Raw genomic sequence first — 20832 nt, 5'->3', positions numbered from 1 at the left:
TTGAGACTATATGTATGTGTCCCTGGAAACATAGAGTTCCAGATATGTTTAAACACTAACGGAGGCTTATCAGGATCTAACAAACAGGTCATTGCATGGAAACTGGATACCATTAGACAGTTGAGCATCTTTTTACTTGAAGGTATGTGGGTATCACTTATAAGAGATCCTAGATTGTCTGTGTTCACAGACCAGAGAGGCTAATCGAATTGGAAGATGGCACCTGTGATGTGTGGAGTACTGTGTATAAATTGAAATTACATGAGAATGGCTTGTGTAAGCAAAGACCTCTGTTTACATTTTGAGTTAGTTCCCACTGAGCATTTTCTTTGTGCACTTGACTGTAAATAGAATTGCAAATTAATTGTGACGAAAGAATAAACATATCGAGTTATTAAGGTAATTACATCTCTACAAACCTTCAGTGGTACTTTCAAGAATCTTGCTCTTAGAAACTAGAATCACAATATATTCTGGGGGGAGGTCTTGCATCACCTTGAAGAGTTGCTGTTACTGAACTTTCAGTCTGTTGTTTAAGAAGGCTTCTTATTTTCCTATTTGTCTTGCAGATCTTCATCGGTTTGACCCATTTTGAATCCGTTTTGTATGAGATCCAGTTTTCATCATCAAGGTGCAGTATCCTATTCTTTGTTCTTAGGAACTATTTTAAAGATTAATATGGGGCATATTAACAGCCTAATACTGATGACTGAAGGGATTTTCTGGATTCCTTGGTGTGCCCGACCATCTTAGCCATGTTACTACCTGGCAAACTGGGTTGGTTGGGATTGGGTCTTAAGCCCTACTCTTGTTAATTAAGAAGGCTTTTATGCAAGTGATTCTAATGGTGGGCACATTTGCTAGTTTTATGTGTATGGATGCGAGCATCCTTTTTCCTGAAGGATAAATCTTAAACAGAAACTCATTTTAATAATACTCCTTTTAGGCTTTAGACTGGTACAGAAAACCTTTACCCTCTCCAGTGCTGACAGATGTTTCCATATGCCTTGGACAGTAACATATCCTCGTGATGTGATGCCCTCAGGGTATATTAGGCACCAATAGGACCTCGGACGCCAGTTCCAGTTATTTCACATATCATAGACCTGTTGCAAAGGTTTCATGGTGTCTCAAGGATAAATTCTTGAGCTATGCAACAATGCAACAGCAACTACGTCAAATGTCTCCCCAAAGGACTTTAAGCGTCAAGCCTTGTTGGCAGTGCAGCTATAAGGTCTCAGATTCCCATGAGAGTGTATCGTGTTAAGTCAGCTTCCATGAAATGTTCTCATAAGACTGTTTCCCACAAGCAAGCTAAAAAATGAACAAAGGAAGGAGAATTCCTCTCCTTCATGGAAGTGGTCCCATTTATGGCACTGTTTGGAGTCTCAATGTTTCCTGACACTGTGCTCCTTCGCACTGTCAAGTGACCCTCCCCCATTCCTCCACCACTTTCCCCAGCACATAAAAATACATTGAATAAAGCTCTACTGGTCCCTAAAATAGCCGCATAGGAGAAACCCTCTTTTGGACCAGCAGTCCACATGCAGATCAACAGTCAGATCCACTGGCAGATCAATAACTGAGCAGGTCCTGCACCAGCTACACCCCCCCCCCCCCATCCCCCCCGCTTCTGTCGCCTTGAGCTCTCCTGCGATCATCTAAGCACTCCTGCCTCCCCCTTCCCACTTTGTACCTTACTGTTCTTTCGTTGGAGATTTCCATGCATAGTCATAAGCGTTGAATAGTATCGCCCATCTGTGGAGAGCCTGGAGCACTTTATCCAATATAAGTTCTTAAGTGCCGAAGTTTGCCTTTCTTCGGGAAGGCCTTGAAATGTCACTTAAAGTCATAATGCAGCCAAAAGGAGGCTACAGTGGTCAGAGTTCTTCATCTTGGAATGGCAAAAGAAGAGACTGTAATTGTTTGTAATGGCACAGAAAAATGAAACTTCACAAACCCTTTTGCTATGAGAAAACAGAGATTAAGAAGTGCAGGGCAATGTAGCCCATAGGCTGCCATTATAAGTGAATAAAAGTAGGCTGTGCCTTTAAAAGCAGAGAGACCACCAATGTCCCATCGTGCTCAGCCAGAGGCAGTTACCTCAGCTCTTTTTTTTCTGGCTCCTTCTGACAGGACCCTTGGAGCATTGAACTCTACCTTTTTAGGTTTTTTTCTACAATTTCGATCATGGGTACTCGCAAACATTTGCCCTGGGTCCTCAAAGTACGGTCTGTTGTGTGACTGAGGGCGGCACTGATGCCAGCAGGGTGACGGTGGGGGGGGAGGGGTGGGTCTGGGTGGGTCACGGATTGTATAAGGAGGTCTACAAAAATGTTAAATAAACGGGCAAGCATTTTGTTTGCAGGTTAATGAATGCTTGCCTGTGTATTTAACATAATTTTCAGAATATTAGTGTTCAGAAACTAATCAGCAGCTTGTGCTGCTGTTCACCAGGGGGGCCACTTGCAAAGGTCAAGAGGGCACTTTTTGTATCACTGATTTAGATCTTCAAAGTTCACTGTTTTTTGCTTCACTCTACATCTTTTGTCTTTCACTGTGGAGCAAAGTATTTTTCTGACAGGAAAGGGGCTTTTTTCTATTTAAAATACCATGTCTTCTTGATAAAAGTCCTAGATGTGGCAGAAAAAAAGCCTTAACAGACCCACACGAGGTCTGTATTATTTGTGTACCGTCCTCTCACCTTCCTGCCACCTGTGATAGCTGCATGACCTTCTCCAGGCTTACCCTGCATGACAGCGAGAAGATTCTCCTGCAGGGAAGAGAAGAGCGGGGAAAACAGCAAGTAGCCAGTGGGGCATCTGAGTGAGGGGGAGATAACGCTTCCACCAGAGCTCTTCCCTCAACCTCCAGTGGACGTGGGAGGTCTGACAGGCTTTTTTCAGGTAGAAAAATGTATCGATCCCGGCTGACGGCGAGGTGGTCGACATCACGAGGAGGTATGGCTCCGACATGTCATTGACTGGCTTGATGTTGCGTAAATGCACGACATCTATAACCACTCGAGCGACGTCGAGAACCACTTCGCACTCACGGCTGATATTGAGACAAGTGTTGACATCAAGGGATACCGACTCACCATCACCGAGAGATAAGAGGTCGACCGCTAAACGTTGACGTCTAGAAGCTGGTCTTCATTGAGTGGTCTATGTCAACAAAGGTCGACGTTGAGGAGCAGATCTTCGTCGAAGGCCAGTCGATGACGGAGGTTAATGTCAAGGAGAGCATCGACTTCGAGGAGACGAAAACCCTCAGAAAGAAAGAGAATCTACTCCTCATTGGAGTCTCATTACAGATCTCCATCACTGGTTGAGATACCTCCTTCTCCCATTCCGGTATCTTCTCAACCGCACTCAGTGGCTCCAAGAGTACCACTAACTCCAGCGCTACCATCTCTGCCTCCTCCGCCAGTACCTCAACTTCTGGTATTACCAGCACCTGTCCTGCCTTCTGCTGTGGTACCTCAGGTCCCCATCACACCGGCTCTTAGGAGATCACGTTCAAGAACACGCCATTGTTCTCTCTATGGACACTCCTCCATGAGATCACACTATTGGCATTGATCTCACCGCAGGCCAAGATTACGGTCACAACGCCATCGCCATAGGGATAAGTCTTTGTCTACCAGAGGATGCCCTCCTACCTTGTCAGACTCGCCTCAACCTCGGTCCTCCCCAATAGATGATATCAACCCTTTCAAGAGGTCCTGGTTTGTGGCGCATCGAAATTGAGCATTCCTGTAGAGATCCCTGCTCTATCAACTTCCATCATCTCTGAAACTTTCCACCAACGCACAGCCTCTAGACCATTAATTCCACTAGTACCAGGTCTTCTGGAGCCAGCCATGGAATTGTTGTTTACGTGTGCTGTGGCAAAATCAGCACCATCAAGGCTCCTAAAGAAAAATCGACCACCGGATCTGCTGTTCTTAAGTGCCGATCCTCCTCCTGACTCTGTGGTAATTTTAGCGGCGCGAAAATCTCACGCCACCTCACCATCTTCTACTTCTCCCCCGATAAGGAGAACAAAAAGGTGGATTTGTCAAGACGCAAAATTTGCAGCGCCGCTGCTACGTCCATGAAAGCAGGCAGTGCCACAGCCCCAGCCCTGCTAGAAAGGTACGACCATGCCTTGTGGGATTCCATTCTCCACTTTGCATATCACCTCCCAAAAGAGCACTGGGAAGGTTTTCTAGAAATTGTCCAGATGGGAGCTATGGTCCCCAATCAGGTTATCAGTGCAGCAGCGGATTACTCGATCCTACACGCCCTTAGTTACGGCCACTGGATCTATGACTGCGATGCCCAGTTAATTCTGCAGAATTTACCCTTTCGGCTCGCACGGCGACGACGAAATGGCGAGAATGATAAAAGTAAATGGATATTTTGAAAGTGGTAGGATTAGAAAAATCTAAAATAACAGTGGCGTTAATTCCTCCCTTACCACCGCCGTTTCTCCTCACAGAGGGAGTCCCACAGATCGCAACAATATCAGCGACCATACCAGTCACAGCGCAAGCCTCACAGAGGACAGAACTTCCAACAAGCTAACCAGGGAGGACGATAACCCGCAACAGCGAAACCCTTATTCCCCTCTTCCCTCCCTCTTCCGTTACCCACTCCGGTAGGGGGAAGCATTGCAAATTATCTTGCAGAGTGGCAACGCATAACAGACGCCTGTGTCTTAAATATTGTCAAACATGGCTATCGTCCATATTCACTGCCCCACCACCATTCATTCTGCCGAGGTCGTCCACTTCTCGCCTCAAACGTTTACAGGAGGAAGTCAACACTCTGTGCCACAAGCGGTGGAAACAGTCCCTCAAAACCAGCGAGGTCAAGGTATCTACTCCAGATAATCCCTACTGCAAAAGAAAGGCAGACAAGAGTTCAGACCTATCCTCGACCTTCGCATCGCAAACAAGTGGATCCAGAAGGAAAAATTCAGGATGCTGGCTTTACACCAAATATACCCTCAACTTTAACAGGGAGATTGGCTCTGTTCAATAGATCTACACAACGCTTATTTCCATATTCCTATCGCAAAGTCCCATCGGAAATTCCTGCTGTTCGTCGTGGGACAGAACCATTACCAATACGCGATCTACCATTCTGCTTCAAGTCAGCGCCCAGGATCTTCCAAATGCATGGCTGTGCTGGCAGTGCACCTTCAGAAATACAAAATCTTTGTATATCCCTATCTGCATGATTGGTTGATCCAGGTGTCCACCTTCACTGAAGCCCCAGAACATTTTCTATGGATGTGCGGTTTGCTTCATCGCTTGGGTCTGTATGTCAATGTTTAAAAGTCCACGTCATCACTGGTCCAGATACTACATTACTTAGGAGCTACCATCAATACTTTACAGGAAAAGGCGTTTCCTTCGGAGGAACAACGGTTATCCATTCTCCAAAAATGTCTCAATCTTCAGCAGATAACCCATCCATCACTCCGCATAGTCTCCTCACTCCTTGGCTCGATGGCTTCCTGCATATTTCTGACTCCCAATGCTTGCCATCACATGTGCCCTCTCCAGGAGTGCTTGGAGGACCAGTGGAACCAGTTCTCAGAGAAATGGGAGGACAATATCACCCTCTCCACTCATGCTGTAGGATCTCACCAGTGGTGGTGTTCCCAGAAGACTCTCCCGAGGGGAATGCCTTTTCAACACCAACACAAACCATTGTCACGGATGCCTCACTGCTCGGGTGGGGAGCCCTCATGGATCACCTACAGATACAAGGGCTATGATCCTCGAGAGAACAGGCATATCATATCAACCTTCTGGAAATCTGTGCAGTACACCTGGCACTGAAGGCTTTTTATCCTTAATTCACAACCAACACCTTACTTGTTCAGACGGACAATACAACCACCATGTACTACCTGAACAAGCAGGGGGGAACTCGGTCCAGAGCCCTGTCACAGGAAGCTGAATTGATCTGGCACTGGCTCCTCACCAGGAATCTAACGTTGGTAGCTGTGCTTCTGCCAGGGGCACAGAATATCGATGCAGACTCACTCAGCAGGGTTCTCGACCAAAACGATGAGTGGGTGCTGAATGAAGAAGTCGTACAAGATATCTTCAGCTTGTGGGGCACACCTTATACAGACCTGTTTGCCACAGAGTAAAACAAAAAATGCTGCAACTTCGCCACCAGATTTTACCATCCAAGGTCACTAGGGAATGCCCTATGGATTGACTGGTCCAACAAATTTCTTTACACTTTTCCTCCAATACCACTGATACCAGCAGTCCTGCCCAAACTGGCGTCCATGACAGCCAAGATGATTCTCATCGCCCCAGAATGGCAGAGACAACTGTGGTTCCCGTAACTCCTTCGCCGGTCTACACATTCACATCTTAGGCTGCCATGCAGACCGGACCTTCCCACGAAGTTCGGAGGTGAACTGCTACACCCCAGCCTTTCATCCTTGAGCTTGGCAGCATGGCTCCTGAGATAGTGCAGTATGGTCATCTGAACCTGCCTCAGGACTGTATACACATTATAAAGAAGCAAAGCAACCATCTACACGATCAGCTTATGCATTTGCATGGAGACAATTTTGCATTTGGTGCACCTTCACACAGATCGATCCCAAGAGGAGATCATTCTTCTGTATTTATTAAACCTTGCCAAATCCGGCCTTCAATACACTTCAATCAGAGTCCCCCTGTCTGCTCTCACGGCATACAGGAAAAGTCCTTCACAAACCTTTATTTTTTTTTATTTTTTTTATTTTTATTGATTTTATTTAAATCAGCATTGATGATATCAAACTTACAGTCAGAAAACAATTCTCTTTACATAAACAGTACACAAGAACAAAAAGTAGAACAATCAGACCCAGTTCATTACTGGGGCCCATAATGCAAACCCAAATTCTTTTTTTCTTTTACCCTTATGTTTGTACAAAGCAATTTCCAAATTATACAAAGATAATAATTTAGCCTTCCATATAGAAAAAGACGGTGCTTCCAGACTGAGCCATTGGGAGGTAATACACCAGCGGATAATAGCCATAAATATAAACAAAAACCCTCTCTCGGGGGTTGATCGCTTTCTAATATTTACCCCAAACTCATATCCAAATAACACTAATTGAGGTGTGATATTAACAGAAACTCCAAGACCTGAATTCAATAAACATTGTATTTCTTTGAAAAAAGAAATTAGTACAGGACAATCAAATAACATGTGCACCAGATCTGCTGCCCTCAAGGCGCATCTGGGACATAGATCCCCACGATTAGTTCCCCATTTAGCTATCTTCGCTGGGGAATAGTACAGATCAAAAATAGCCATATAGCATTGGCTTTTAAAACTACCAGAAAAAAATAACAGCATCAGCAAGATTCAAAGCTATTTGTAAATCAACACCTACTATCCCCAGCCGCCTGTCCCAACGTTGTTCAAAATAAACAAGATCGTCCTGTTGGGTTGCGATTATGATTTTAGAGAGTTGAGAAATCTTACATCTCCCTTTAATACATTCCAATATCAGTTTTCCAAACTAATCAGCCCTCTTATCTAAGAAACATCGGATTTGGAGATGTTTAAAGAAATCGGTGCGTTGCAGCCCGAATTTCTCTTGGAGTTCCGAAAAGGACATCAATTGATTATTTAGAAAGAGATCCCCAATAGTTCTAATCCCCCGAGTATTCCATCTCCTCATAGTTACATCACAAAAGATCGTAGGAAGTTTCCCTATTATTCCCAAGGGCATGTATCGGTTATATTCCTCCAAAATAAAAAAGTTTACAGACTTTTGACCAGACTGCAGCTGCGACCCCCAGAATCTTGAAGCGGGTTCTTTTATAGTAACTGGGCTCAAAAAACTTCGAAAATAAATATTTGGCTTCAGGCCCTATAATAAGCTCATATATAGATGGGGAAACAGCAGGATCTGTATACACCTGTGTACCAAAGAACAAAATCCCCATATGCTGAAGCATCGCCGCCCAGTAATAATACTGAAATTGGGGGACATTCAGTCCCCCCCTCACCCTTGGTAGATTAAGTTTTTTAAAAGCTCTCCTTGTCCTCTTATTCCCCCAAATAAAGCGAGAACACACTCTTTCTATTCTTGTAAAGTATAAGTTGGGTAACAGAAGTGGAATTGAACGGAATAAATAAAGAAATTTCGGGAAAATCACCATCTTAATAACATTACACCTACCATATAAGGATAAATGAAGATACTCCAGATTTTCTAACATTTTATTAGATGAGGTTAAACTTGGATCAAAGTTTAAGTTAACAATAGTTTGTACCTTCGAAGCAATTTTAACACCCAAATAGACAGCCTCTGTGACAGTATTGACACCTGAGACAACGCCAGTGCTGGTGAAAAGGACTTGTGTCTTATGTAAATTCAATTTGTAGCCGGATACAGAACCAAATTCAACCGTCAAAATTTCAATTCGTCTCATGGATTTGACCACATCCGTTGTAACGACAGCCACGTCATCAGCGTAGGCTAAAACTTTAATAGGTTCCAACATAGGCTTAACTGGTATAATCTCTAAATCGTTTTCGATTTTAATCAACAGAGGCTCAATATAGAGAGCGAGAAGAAGAGGGGAACAAGGGCAGCCCTGCCGGGTGCCCCTATATATCTTAAACTCCCCAGAATACTTCCCGGAGATGCGACTTGAAGCAGTGGGGCAGATATAAAGGGCTTGTACTGCTTTGATAAATGGAAGTGGAAAACCTTTCCAATGAAGGACTGCCCATAAAAATTCCCAGGAAACCCTGTCAAATGCCTTCTCGGCATCCAACAGGGCTACCTCTATTGGAACTTCAGAAACCTGAGACCAGTCCAAAAGAGATATTACTCGACGGACATGATCGGTGGTGTCTCTACCTGCCACAAACCCATGCTGATGAAGTGAGACTAATGGTGCTATAACCCTTCCCAATCTTCTAGCAAGGAGCTTAGAAAAAATCTTGCTATCTGAGTTGATTAATGTAATTGGGCGGTATGAAGCTGGGTCAAGCGCATCCTTCCCTTTCTTTTTGAAGACTATAATAGTTGTTTTAGACCATGAGTCAGGTGCTATACCGCTAAATGCAAGCTGAAATAGAGAGATTAGAGGGTCCCGTAATTCGGACTGAAACAGAATATAAAACTCCAAAGGGATCATGTCTGGCCCCATTGCTTTGCCCCGGGGTAGAGATGTCATTGCCAATTCGATTTCCTCCCAGGTTATGGAGGTAGACAGAATATCCTTCTGAGCCAAGCCTAAGCCTGAAGAGGGGATTTCCCCCAAATACTCCCCCGTATCTAGGATATTCTCATTCACATAAAGCTTATGATAGAAATTGTTAAATACCTCGCAGACACCAGACTCCGACTCTTGTAGTACCCCATCCATATCTCTAATTTTATCAATCTTAGCTTGCGTCTGTTTTTGCCGTAATCTATTGGCCAACACCTTTCCCACCTGCTCCCCATATTCAAAACATTCCCTTCTAAACGTCTGATATTTAGCAGCCATTTCATCAGCATAATATTGAAAAATTAGAGACCTCTGTTTAGTTAGCTTATTTTGTACTACCGAAACATCTACCCGATCCATAATCTTCTGGGCGGGCTCACCTTCCAATAAGCTTAGCTCTAAAATAGATTGTTCGAATTTGTCTCAAAGTATTATGCTTGCGTAATACAAATCTTAAAGTTTCCCCCTTACACCAGCCTTAAAAGTATCCCAAACAACTGTATCTGGAGCCGAGTTCTTATTAACTGAGAAAAAACCTGGCAGCCATGATTTAATATGGTCCCGGTATTCCTCATCGGCTAATAGCTTCCTATCAAAAGTCCAATGAGATCTTAAAGATGACACAGCAGGCAACTCAAATTTTAACATAAGGGGATTATGATCTGAAATTAATCTCGGCAATATAGTAATAGTGGCTCTTTCCAGAATAGAAGACGAAGCTAATATATAATCTAGCCGAAACTGTTTATGATGGGGAGCAGAATAAAAAGTACTGCCCTGCTGTGCTCTGTTGAGTCTACTCCAAGTATCATAGAGACCCTGTTTCATTGCTAGATTACCTAAAGATTTATAAACTCTTGGTTTTCGTCCCACATATGTTGCGCCCGACCCCAAATTAACAGACTCATCTATATGTATATTAAAATCCCCACAGAGTATAATAGGTTGAGGCCACATAGCGAGTTCCAAATTGAGAAAATCATATAATTCAGGTTCGTCCAAGTTAGGCCCATAAATCGTACAAATAGTGACTATCTCCGCATTGCCAAACAGCGCCTCAACGATCACCCACCTACCATTTTTATCTTCTTTGTATTTCTTACAAGAAAAAAACCCCGTTTTGCAGAGGATTGCCACACCTCTAGTATTAGAGGATTGCTTTGAACAAGCAATCGGCTCCATCCCAATTCTTTTGAGCCACACCCTATTAGCCCAAGCAATATGCGTCTCCTGAAGACAAAGAATGTCCCAGGAGAAACCACTAGCGATCTTGGCCAAAACCTGCCTTTTTTTTAAGTCATTCAGCCCACATATGTTTAAAGTGCATAATGAAATTTTTTTCATTTTAAACCATGCATATTTAACTTTACGCCATTTAGTCCTGCTATAAATAATGACCCAGCCACAAATCGAATAAGCATCATTCTACTTATTTTAAAAAAAAAAGGTAATTTTTTGATTCAAACAAAATAGCACTAACAAAAACATTGTTGCTGATTTATATTTACACCCCCCATCACCACCCCTTGCACACCCCCCCAACACCGCCCCCACCCCCTCCAAATGCCCCCTCCCAACCCACCCTTCCCCTTCCCATGAAACACGGGGACGATTGTCCCGATGGATGACGAGTCAAGCTGCCACCTCCCCCCCCCCCCCCCCGGCCCCTATGCCACAGCAGAAACACTACCATTCAAGACTGGCTTATGTTAGCTTATCCTGACTTATCATGAAGCGATCAATAATAAAAAAAGAACATTTTAAATCTCAGCCAACCAAATTCAATATCTTTGACAATTACCAGGATACTAGTTTAAATCTACATGAATACAAAAAAAAGTCCCTTAAGTCCTATAGGTCCCATACTCAAAGTCCATAAAGAAAGGAAAACACATTAGCTATAACTTCTACAAAAATTATTTGGCAGTGCGTTCTTCAATGAACGCTGATGAGCGACCCTTGATAATAACTTTGAGCTTAGCCGGATTCTGCAAGAAGACCTGTGCCCCCTTTTCTTGAAACTTCGGAATGAGCTGTCGAAATCTCCACCTAAGATCCACAGTTGCCTGACAGAAATCCGGACGCACAAAGAATTCGCAGCCTCTGGCATGAGCTTTCTTAGTGGGACGAGCCAAATCAAAAAGAGTTTCTCGGGCCAGAAAATGATTCAGTGAAATTAAAATAGCTCTAGGAAAAGAGTTTTCTTGACCCGACAGTTTCTTCTGAAAAAATGGAAATCGATGGGCCCTCTGGACCTCTACCTTCCAGTCCCAACTAGTGACTTCAGGAAAAGCCTCAGAGAGGAGTTCAGCAACAAACTTACGGGGATCTGCACCTTCCTTTCCCTCCGGAACCCCAAGAATTCTAAGGTTGTTGCATCTTAGCCTATTTTCCATATCCGTCAATTTCCATACATAATCGTCCCTATGAACATTCAGTGCCATAATTTCTTTTTTCTGGGAAATCACATCGTCCTCTAATGTAGATATACGAGTTTCAGTTTCACCGATTCTAATGGCAGTATCAGCACATGATTTGGCAACCCTACGTAAAGAGTTCTGTAGCTTCTTTAACGTATTCTGGGTATGAAGACTTTCCGCTTGAGCCTCTGCCCTGTGTGCCATAATGACATCATAGATAGTGTCAAGCGTAATTTTTCGGTGTTCGCGGGCAGAGGGGTCAAGGGTGCCAGCTGTTTGTGACACAGTGGGAGTTTGAGTATTAATTTTAGGGTTGGGCGAGTCTTGAGATGCCCAGTTTGAAGAGTCATCAGACTCTTGTAGACTCCCCATAGCAGATGGCCCCCCTTGAGCATCATCCATGGATATTTGCCTCAATTCGGCTACCAGGTCTTCACCATCCTCTCCTCCTGAGTCACCCTCCCCCAGCCACCCTTTCACAGAGCTTTCGGCTGAAGAACGATCAGACAAGGAAAAAAAGTCGTCTGCAATTGACAATTTGTCTTGGACTTCTGTGCTACCGCCCTCGGGTTGTGCGGCACCCAGTAATGATAGAGAATCCTCCACAGGTCCCCCGCGTTCTTTGTCAATCAATCCATCAATATAGTTCTTACCTGTAGGGGTCAGATGTGCTTCTCTGGGACCGCCTTAACTTTGCAAAGTTTTCAAAGTCGTCGGGGGATACAGCGGGACTCCACTTCCCATAATGCCGTTCCCAGAAGATTCATCATGAGACTCCGCACTCCGACAACTAGCCTCCGTCAACGGCGTCCCAACATCCAAAACATGCAGCGAGACAGAAGGTTGCGACGTGCTGGTATGTACAACGTTCTGTGGGTAGTCCTTGTCCCCCCGAGTCTTAAGAAAGAGAGACGGCATTTTAAGCTGAATATCCCCGGAGAGGGATGTTTGCCCTTCATTTACATTTTTACCGGCACCAGCATCAGTGTGAGCTAAGGCCCTCTCCTGCATCGCCACGGGCGTTTTTCGAGCAGGGCGCGCCTTTGCCGGCGGGATGAGTAGCTTAGAGCGAGAAGCCCGATACGGTCCCTTAGAAGGCATGGAGTCCTGTAATCGGGGCTTTAGCTCAAGAAGAGGTTTCCCAGCGAAGCAGAAACAACGGTGATGGAGGAAAAGCTCTTTGTACGAGAACAGCAATCTCCAGAGCATCACGTAAAAAAACAGGTAATGTCATTTATCAGTGCTCAAAATAGTCAGGGGCAGGGAATCCGGGAGGGGAGAGCAGCCCTGCTCAAACGGCCAAACTCTTAGCCGCCATCTTGCTTCGCAAACAAACCTTTCTTTAGGATTCTTTAGGATTCCTGTGATTAAAGATTTCCTAGAGGGGTTAAAGAAGGTTTTTCCTCCCATTAGACTCCCTTCTCCTCCTTGGGAGCTGAATTAGTACTTACTCGCCTTATGTTTCCTCCCTTTGAACCTGTTCACAAAGCTTCATCACATCATCTCATATGGAAAACTGCTTTCCTGGTGGCCATTACGTCAGCTTGGAGAGTTTGTGAGAACCAGGCCCTTTGCACCCATTAGCCTTACACATTCTTCCACTCTTCCAAAGTAGTACTGCGCACACACCCGAAGTTCCTCCCTGAAGTGGTCTAAGATTTCCCCGTAAACCAGACTGTCGCTTTACTCACCTTCTTTCCAAACCATTTTTCTCCAGCGGAGAGCTCTCTCCACTCGCTGGATGTTAAAAGGGTGTTAAAATTCTAATTGGACAAGACCAAGTGCATTCGTAGCTCACAGCAGCTGTTTATCAATTATGGCCAGCCCGCACAGGTTTAGCGACTCCCAATCAGTCAATCTCTAGGTGGATTGTCTCTTGCCTTCTCTGCTGTATCATCTAGCCAACAAATCTGTTTGGTAGGCTCAAAGCTCACTCTACCAGAGGCAAGGCAGCAACAGTTTTAATGAGGAATATTCTCTTAGCGGATATTTGTAAGGCATGTACTTGGAGATCAGTCCATATGTTCACTATACACTACAGCCTGGACACAGATGCTAGGGCAGATGCTCAAGTGGGACAGGCATCCCTCAGAAACCTCTTTACCTAGCAGTGTACATACTTGGTGTTTTCGGTCTTCTCCACCGCTTCAGGGGGGGGTGGGCTTGCTATTCTATTCAAGGCTTAGGACTATACATGGAAATCCCCTACAAGAGAAGGTATGGTTTCTTGCCTGTAACTCCAGGTCTCTCGCAGGGGTATTTCCATGATAGATATAAGTAGCCCTCCCTCCTCTCTGGTGAAGTGGACAGATACTTTCATGCTCCGCTATTATTAGTTTAGTTCAGCCTTCAAAAGAACTGAGGTAACTGCCTCTGGATGAGCATGATGGGATATTGGTAGTCTCTCTACTCTTAAAGGCACAGCCTACTTTTTTCACTTTTAATGGCATCCTATAGGCTACATTGCCCTGCACTTCATTTCTGTTTTCTCATAGCAAAAGGGGTTTGTGAAGGTTTCTGTTTCTGTGCTGTTAAAAAAAAAAAATGCATGTACTGAGAGCCACGCCAAGGAACTCTTAAGCATCGTCCAAAAGTTCTCCTACCCAGACGCCACCGAAACACAATCCACCCCTCCCAAGCCCTCTGCGACAGCCTGGTGGACTACTTTCGCCAGAAGATTGCAGACATCTACAGCAACTTCAACTCACCCACTTCCGCACACCTACCAACACAACCCTCACCCACTGACTCACCTACTGGAAACCGCTCTAAATCCAAGAAACCACCACCATCATGAAATCAATCTACTCCGGGGTGCCCTACATCTACAACCTAGGAAGGAAAGAAATCCGTATCAGCCTCACAGAGATCCTCAACTCTCATCACCACGACCACTATACCCGACACATAGAAGCACTCAGAGGTCAAGCCGCTCCTGAAGAAACTCTCCGCCGACCCAACCCCCCTCCCCTGCCAAATGAGCTCAAGAATTACTGCGCCATCTCGTTTTTCCCTTCCCCACCAAGGCCCTGAAGAAAGCCATCAACCGCCAGCTCACAGAGTACCTCGAAGAAAACAACCTGCTCAATGCCTCCCAATCCGGTTTCCAAACCAAGCACAGCACCGAGACCACCCTGATCGCAGCAACAGACTAAATCAAACGCCTCCTAGACCAAGGTGAAACAGCAGCACTCCTACTCCTCGCCCTCTCGACGGCCTTTGACACAGTCTCCCAACACACCCATATCACCAGACTTCACTACATCGGCATCCAGGGCAACACCCTCAGCTGGATCTCCTCCTTCCTCTCCAGTCGAACTCGGAGGATCCATCTACCTCCTTTCTCCTCTGTACACAAAACATCATATGCGGCGTCCCCCAGAACCCTTCCGTCAGCCCAACCCACTTCAACACCTACATGACGCCACTAGCAGACAGTCTGCTCTTGCGGATGCAACATCATCTCATACGCCGACAATGCACAGCTCATCCTATCCCTCACAGAAGACCCTGACACCACCAGACCAACTTCCGAGATACCATGTCGGACATTGCCACATGGAAGTCCAAGTGCCTAAAGCTCAACTCGGACAAAACGGACATACTCCTCTTCGGGAACAAGCCCTCTCCCTGGGACAACACCTGGTGGCCCACCGAGCTCTACCCCACACCGACCACGCACGTAGCTTGGGAATCATCCTGGGCAGCCAACTGACCATGAAGCAACAGGTCATTGACGTATACTCTTCCTGCTTCCATACCCTCCGCATGCTCTGCTGAATTTTCTAATGGATCCCCACCTTTACCAGGAAAACAGTAACCCAAGCCATCATGTCCAGCCGCCATGACTATGGCAACACACTCTTAGCCGAAGCTACCAAACAGCTCCTCAACTGTCTCCAAACCGTCCAGAACACTGCAGCATGTCTCCTTCTCAACCTCCCCTGAAGAATCCGCGCCTCCCCCTCCTCAAAACCCTACCCTGGCTCCCTGTCCAGAAAAGATGCCTCTACAAACTCCAGACACATGCCTACAAAGCCCTCCACAAATCGGTACCATCCTACATCATCCACCGCCTAATGCTCCACCGACCTACCAAAGAGCACCACTCCGCCTCCCTCACCTTGGCCTACATCCTCCAAGTCCGTCAAAGCCACTACGGAGATTGTTACTTCTCCTACCTTGCTAAGTCCTGGATCGACCTCCTCCTTCACTTGCCAACCGCCACCTCCCTGGAAGACTTCAGGAAGAAGCTCAAGGCATGGCTGTTAGACCAAGACTCTCAGAATCCCAGTACCCTGAGAAACCCTCTGAGGCCAAAATGTACATGCCTTATGGGAACTGGCCAAACTTAGTTTTCAACCTGCCAGAACATATGAAGAAGTAATTCGCTAATCTAGTGAGTGATGCCCTTGGTGCATCAGCACAGACCGGTATAGATCTAGGAGGCGTCATTAGCAGAACCATGATCAAACCCATCCCCCACAATTTTCTGTGGGGTCTGCCGCCTCAAAATCCCCCTTACTGTCCCACCTCCTCCCTGCTACCCCACACCATCTCTTCCAGAGGTTGGAGTGTCTTTCGTTTTGGCACTCAGTTGTAAACTATTATGAGAGACTGAAGAGTGGTCCAGCTGTTCCTTTGGGCTACGCCGTTCCCTTCCTATCCTTCCCACCAGACCTCCACCACCTCTCCTCAAGGATTCCCCCCTTGCCTTCAGAGCATGCTCTTAGGCTCACACTTCGATTATGGAGGCGGAAATCCTTGTTTTGTTGGAGAAGGGACCAATAGAAATGGTGCCTTTTATTGTCTCCAAGGAAGGAAGCCTAAGACCTATCCTGGATCTTCACTTTTTCATCTGGCAGGAGAAATTCAGGATGCTGTCCCTGAGCCAGTATGTGTTTGCTTTAATGACGGGAGATTGGTTGGGGTCCCTGGACCTTCAGGGTCAATGTCTGATTCCTTTTCTTCTGATGCACTATTTGAGGCTTGCAGTGGAATCCCTCAGCTTTCAGATTGGAGTCCTTAGTTTTTAGGTTGACAACCAAACAATATGTGCTTAAGAAGGTGACGATACTCGTTGCAGCTTTGCTGTGGAGGGCGGATGAACATTTATTTCCGTACTTGGATGAGTGGCTGCCTCAGTCGGCGGTTCTGGTCCAGGAAGACCTCTAGCTGATAATGACTCTATTCCATGACCTGAGATTTACCATCAATGTTTAGAAATCTCACTTCACTCTGAGGCAGAGGCTGACTTTTATTGAAACTGTACTTGACCGAATCCTTATGAAAGACTTTCTTCCTCTTCAGAGGATTGCAGATATTCATGCGATGAATGTGATTAGTTTGACTCAAGCGCTGATCCCGATCCTTAAGGTTTTATTCTCGTTAGGCCTCCTGGCCATGTGCATCCTGTTTGTGCCTCATTGCAGATAGCCTTTTAGCACCACCCGCCAGTGGTGTTTGCGGAGGTAGTTGGTGGCACACCATCGAAGTCTGAGGTTTAGGTTCAGATTTTTCACCCAGCGCATCACTATCTGCTCTTGTGGATGCGACCCTTTCAACATTTCAAGGGGTCGCCCAGTCATCCCTCTGCAAGCTGTGGCTACAGCAGTCAAAATGGAATAATCGGAGCGCTTTTAATCCTGACCAATCATTCTGTAACAAGTTGGCAATGTATTTTCAGTCAAAAGTCCATGCCATTTTTTTAGATTTTTTCACCTCCTTTAAACGCACTAAGTTCAGGTTGACGTCTTAGCCTATGCTAAGGAACTGTATGTACAGCAAACCCCCTGCTCTTTAACTAATCCACTATTTGTAAGTTTTTCTCCTTTAACTAAGAATAAAACAATCATTCTTATCTACATTATAAAAACAGGGGCTCTTTTGGATCCCTGCCCACCGCAGTTTATTAAGCAGGTAGCCAGTGTAGTGGCTGATCCGCTTATGAAATTATTAAATGAAATGTTGAGTACAGGGCATTTACAAAATTTATGGTAGAAGGCATCTATCCTACCATTGGTGAAAAAACCCACTATGGATCCAACAAAGGCGGAAAACTATAGACCTATATCTCGTCTACCTTTCCCTGCAAAAATACTGGAGAAAGCAAAAAATATGGAGATGCTAGCTTTTTTGGATGCTAACTTGCTGCTCGATTTCTCACAGTATGGCTTCAGAGCAAATCATGGCACAGAATCTGCCTTGGTAGCGGCCTCAGAGGAAGTAGGAATGGCAGTCAACAAGCGGGAAGAGCGGCACTGATTCTATTAGATCTATCTGGCGCTTTTGATACGCTTCAGAAATTCGGCTCTTGCCCGGTTGAGCTCATTTTTGAGTAACAGACAACAGCGGGTGGAGATGGGAAATGCAAGCTCCATGCCTTTCTCTTTACCCTGTGGTGTTGCACAGGGGTCCTCCCTTAGTCCCACGCGGTTTAATATATATGTTATCCCTCTTGTTAATCTGATATGCAGCTTTGGCTTGGCTGTATTTTCCTACGCTGATGATACTCAGATAGCGGTATCTACTTCATCTGATGTAAACAAAGAAGCAAGAAATGTTTGTAACTGTATATCCCGAGTTGGACTATTGATGCAAAATAATTGTCTGAAACTGAACTCGGACAAAACCGAGGTAATGCTTTTCGATAAAGAGACCAACTTCTGGAATGACTCATGGTGGCCGTCGAGCCTAGGCATGTTACCTGTTTCGGTCCAGAAAATAAGAAATCTAGGAGTTATTTTTTACTCAAAATGATCCTTTTCAGAGCAAACAAATTCAATCGCCTCTTTAGGTTTCTTTGTGCTGAAGGTCTTGAAAAAAATATTTCCGTTTATTCCAGCTGATCTGCAAAAAACCGTGATAACAGCACTTGTGTTCTCAAAACTGGATTATTGCAATGCTCTGTATTTGGCTGCTTATAAATGTGTGATAAAGAAATTGCAAGTATTAAAAAATGCGGCAGCGATATTGCTACTCAAAATCCCTAAATTTAACTCCATAGCACAATCACTGCAGGATCTTCATTGGCTTCCTGTGAAAAAAAGATTAATTTTTAAGGATATGTGTATAGTTTATAAGACCCTACAACAGACTGGCCCGAAGTACTTTCAGGATCTGTTCTCCTGGTGCAGGCCAAGCAGGAATCTCAGATCTAGCTCCTCACGATGTGTCATCATTCCCAGATCAAATAAAGCAAGATGGGAAGGCATGGCTTTTTCCACAGGGGCAGGAAAATGCTGGAACTCACTACCTTTTTAAGCTGTGTTGTCAACCTTCTCTGATGCAATTTAGGAAGCAGGTGAAGACTTGGCTACTTACCGAAGCAGTTGATTAATTCATAGTTACAATCTATTGTGTTTCAGTATCGGACTGGTTTTTGATGTTCTGCCCATAGCGATAAGAAATCGTAGAGTAATTGCGCGCTTTATAAAATCTTTTCATTCATTCATTCACGGATGTCTCCTCGCTAAGCTGGTGTAATCATATGGGTGACATGAAGGTGATGGCCTTTGATCTGTTTTGGAAGAGTGCCTGGAGATAAATGTGCTTGAGCTGCGGGCTGTCAGTCTTGCCCTGAAAGCCTTTCTCCCTTCATCCCAGGAAACAGTGACCAGATTCTGTTCTCCATCACCACCACTAATTATTATATGAACAAGACCGGGTGATGTAGGGTTCTGGCCCCTCTTTTGAGAAGCAAATTGACTACAGAAGGGGTTGAAATGACGTGGAATGTTCCCAGTAGCAGGTGCTCTGTCTCGTATCACAGAAAGATCATGAGTTTGAGCTACACCCGAAGAGACCTATCTTTCCCAGATTGGGTGATCTTGGTTCTGTGCCTTAAACTTCTCTCTAAATGACTCACTGGAAAATACCTTAAAGTTTGTCTATCTCGGACATGCTATATGTATTTCTACTTGTCTTGTTTAAGTCTGAAGTCTTGCTGAATTTGGTGGAAGATGGAGCACAGCTGATTCTGATCACCCCAAATTGGGTCAAGTTGATCTTCTACACTGATATTTTGCCCCTCAGCATATGGCTGCCCCTTTCTCTCCCATGCAGAGTGGACTTGCTCTTGCAATAGGTTGGTTATGTCCCTCTTCCCTGTCCCCCGATGCTGCACTTGAGGAGATTGAGCATGCATTGAATCATTGTAAATGCGGTTCGCCTGTCCTCCTTTTTTTTTTTTTTAATCCAGGTCGGGGTCCCACGCAGTGTTCATGTTGCCCCTCTGTATCATCTCCTCCCCATCTGCCGCCACCTCCTTATGGCTGCCTTTCAAAAACGTGCTGCACTGTATTGGGGGTGTATACATTTATCAGTATCATGGGCTGGTGAAGAATTGCCAACTGTACATTCAACAAGCATTGGCATAGCCAATAGGTCTCGCCTTTGGGACCTTATAAGTGTTTAGCCATGCAACAGTTGCGTAACTAAATACTTATAAGGTCCCAAAAGCGAGACCTATTGGCTATGCAAAGCGGCCGCAAAAGTGAACGTGATCGCGATCACGATCTAACACCAAAGCGGCCGTTCGGCCGAAAGTGAAAGTAATCGCGGTAAAACGCGGTGCGCGCGCCAGCGCACATGCACTGTAGCTCTAGGCTGGCCTGGTTGCACTTTTTGGAGCCCTCTCAATAAGTCTCGCCAGACCAGCGCATGCGCTGGGTCAGGCGAGACCTAAAAAGGGGATCCCTTCCTTACCCCCATGACCTCAATACAGTGCTTCCCTCCCACTCAGTTATATCACAACGTTGACTCTATGCCGCTAAGGGTTACTAAGGCTGACTGCCTCCAGTGCTCACCCTGTCCTTCATCTCCACTCTCCACAGCAGGTCCCTGGCTCCCAGTGCTGCAACAGATCTCTCTCGGTGATGCTGGTGCAGCTGTTTAGAGTCAAGTGCATCTCGAGCAAGGGTGAGGACCTTGGGCTTTGCAGCTCCACTGTGCTTAAGACTGTATTGCAGGATAGGACGGTCCTAAGTACCTTTTTGCACCCCCTCCAGGCCATTACATTGGAGGCGACTTGTGACTGCAGCACTCCCACACTGCACCAAGATTTCTTCTCCTCCAGCCATTCATATGTCTGGTAAAGCAAGGCTTCGCTGAATGTCTACTTTTCAGAAATGTATGGTGTTGATAGGTTTCCCTGACATTTATTTAGTT

At 45.3% G+C, this 20832-nt stretch overlaps 1 protein-coding gene across 1 annotated transcript in view; it reads left to right on the top strand.

The window, feature by feature from the left end:
* Positions 1 to 20832, top strand: part of NCAPD3 (non-SMC condensin II complex subunit D3) — a 1141478-nt gene that overhangs the window by 277120 nt on the left and 843526 nt on the right. The window contains exon 6 of the mRNA XM_085646993.1: positions 570 to 631. Within this exon, the coding sequence (XP_085503119.1) occupies positions 570 to 631 (62 nt within the window). The remainder of the gene's footprint in view (positions 1 to 569; positions 632 to 20832) is intronic.

The sequence above is a fragment of the Triturus cristatus genome, chromosome 3_2 (assembly GCF_964204655.1).
Source record: "Triturus cristatus chromosome 3_2, aTriCri1.1, whole genome shotgun sequence".
Lineage (NCBI taxonomy): Eukaryota > Metazoa > Chordata > Amphibia > Caudata > Salamandridae > Triturus > Triturus cristatus.
This window is presented reverse-complemented; position numbering and strand designations above follow the sequence as displayed.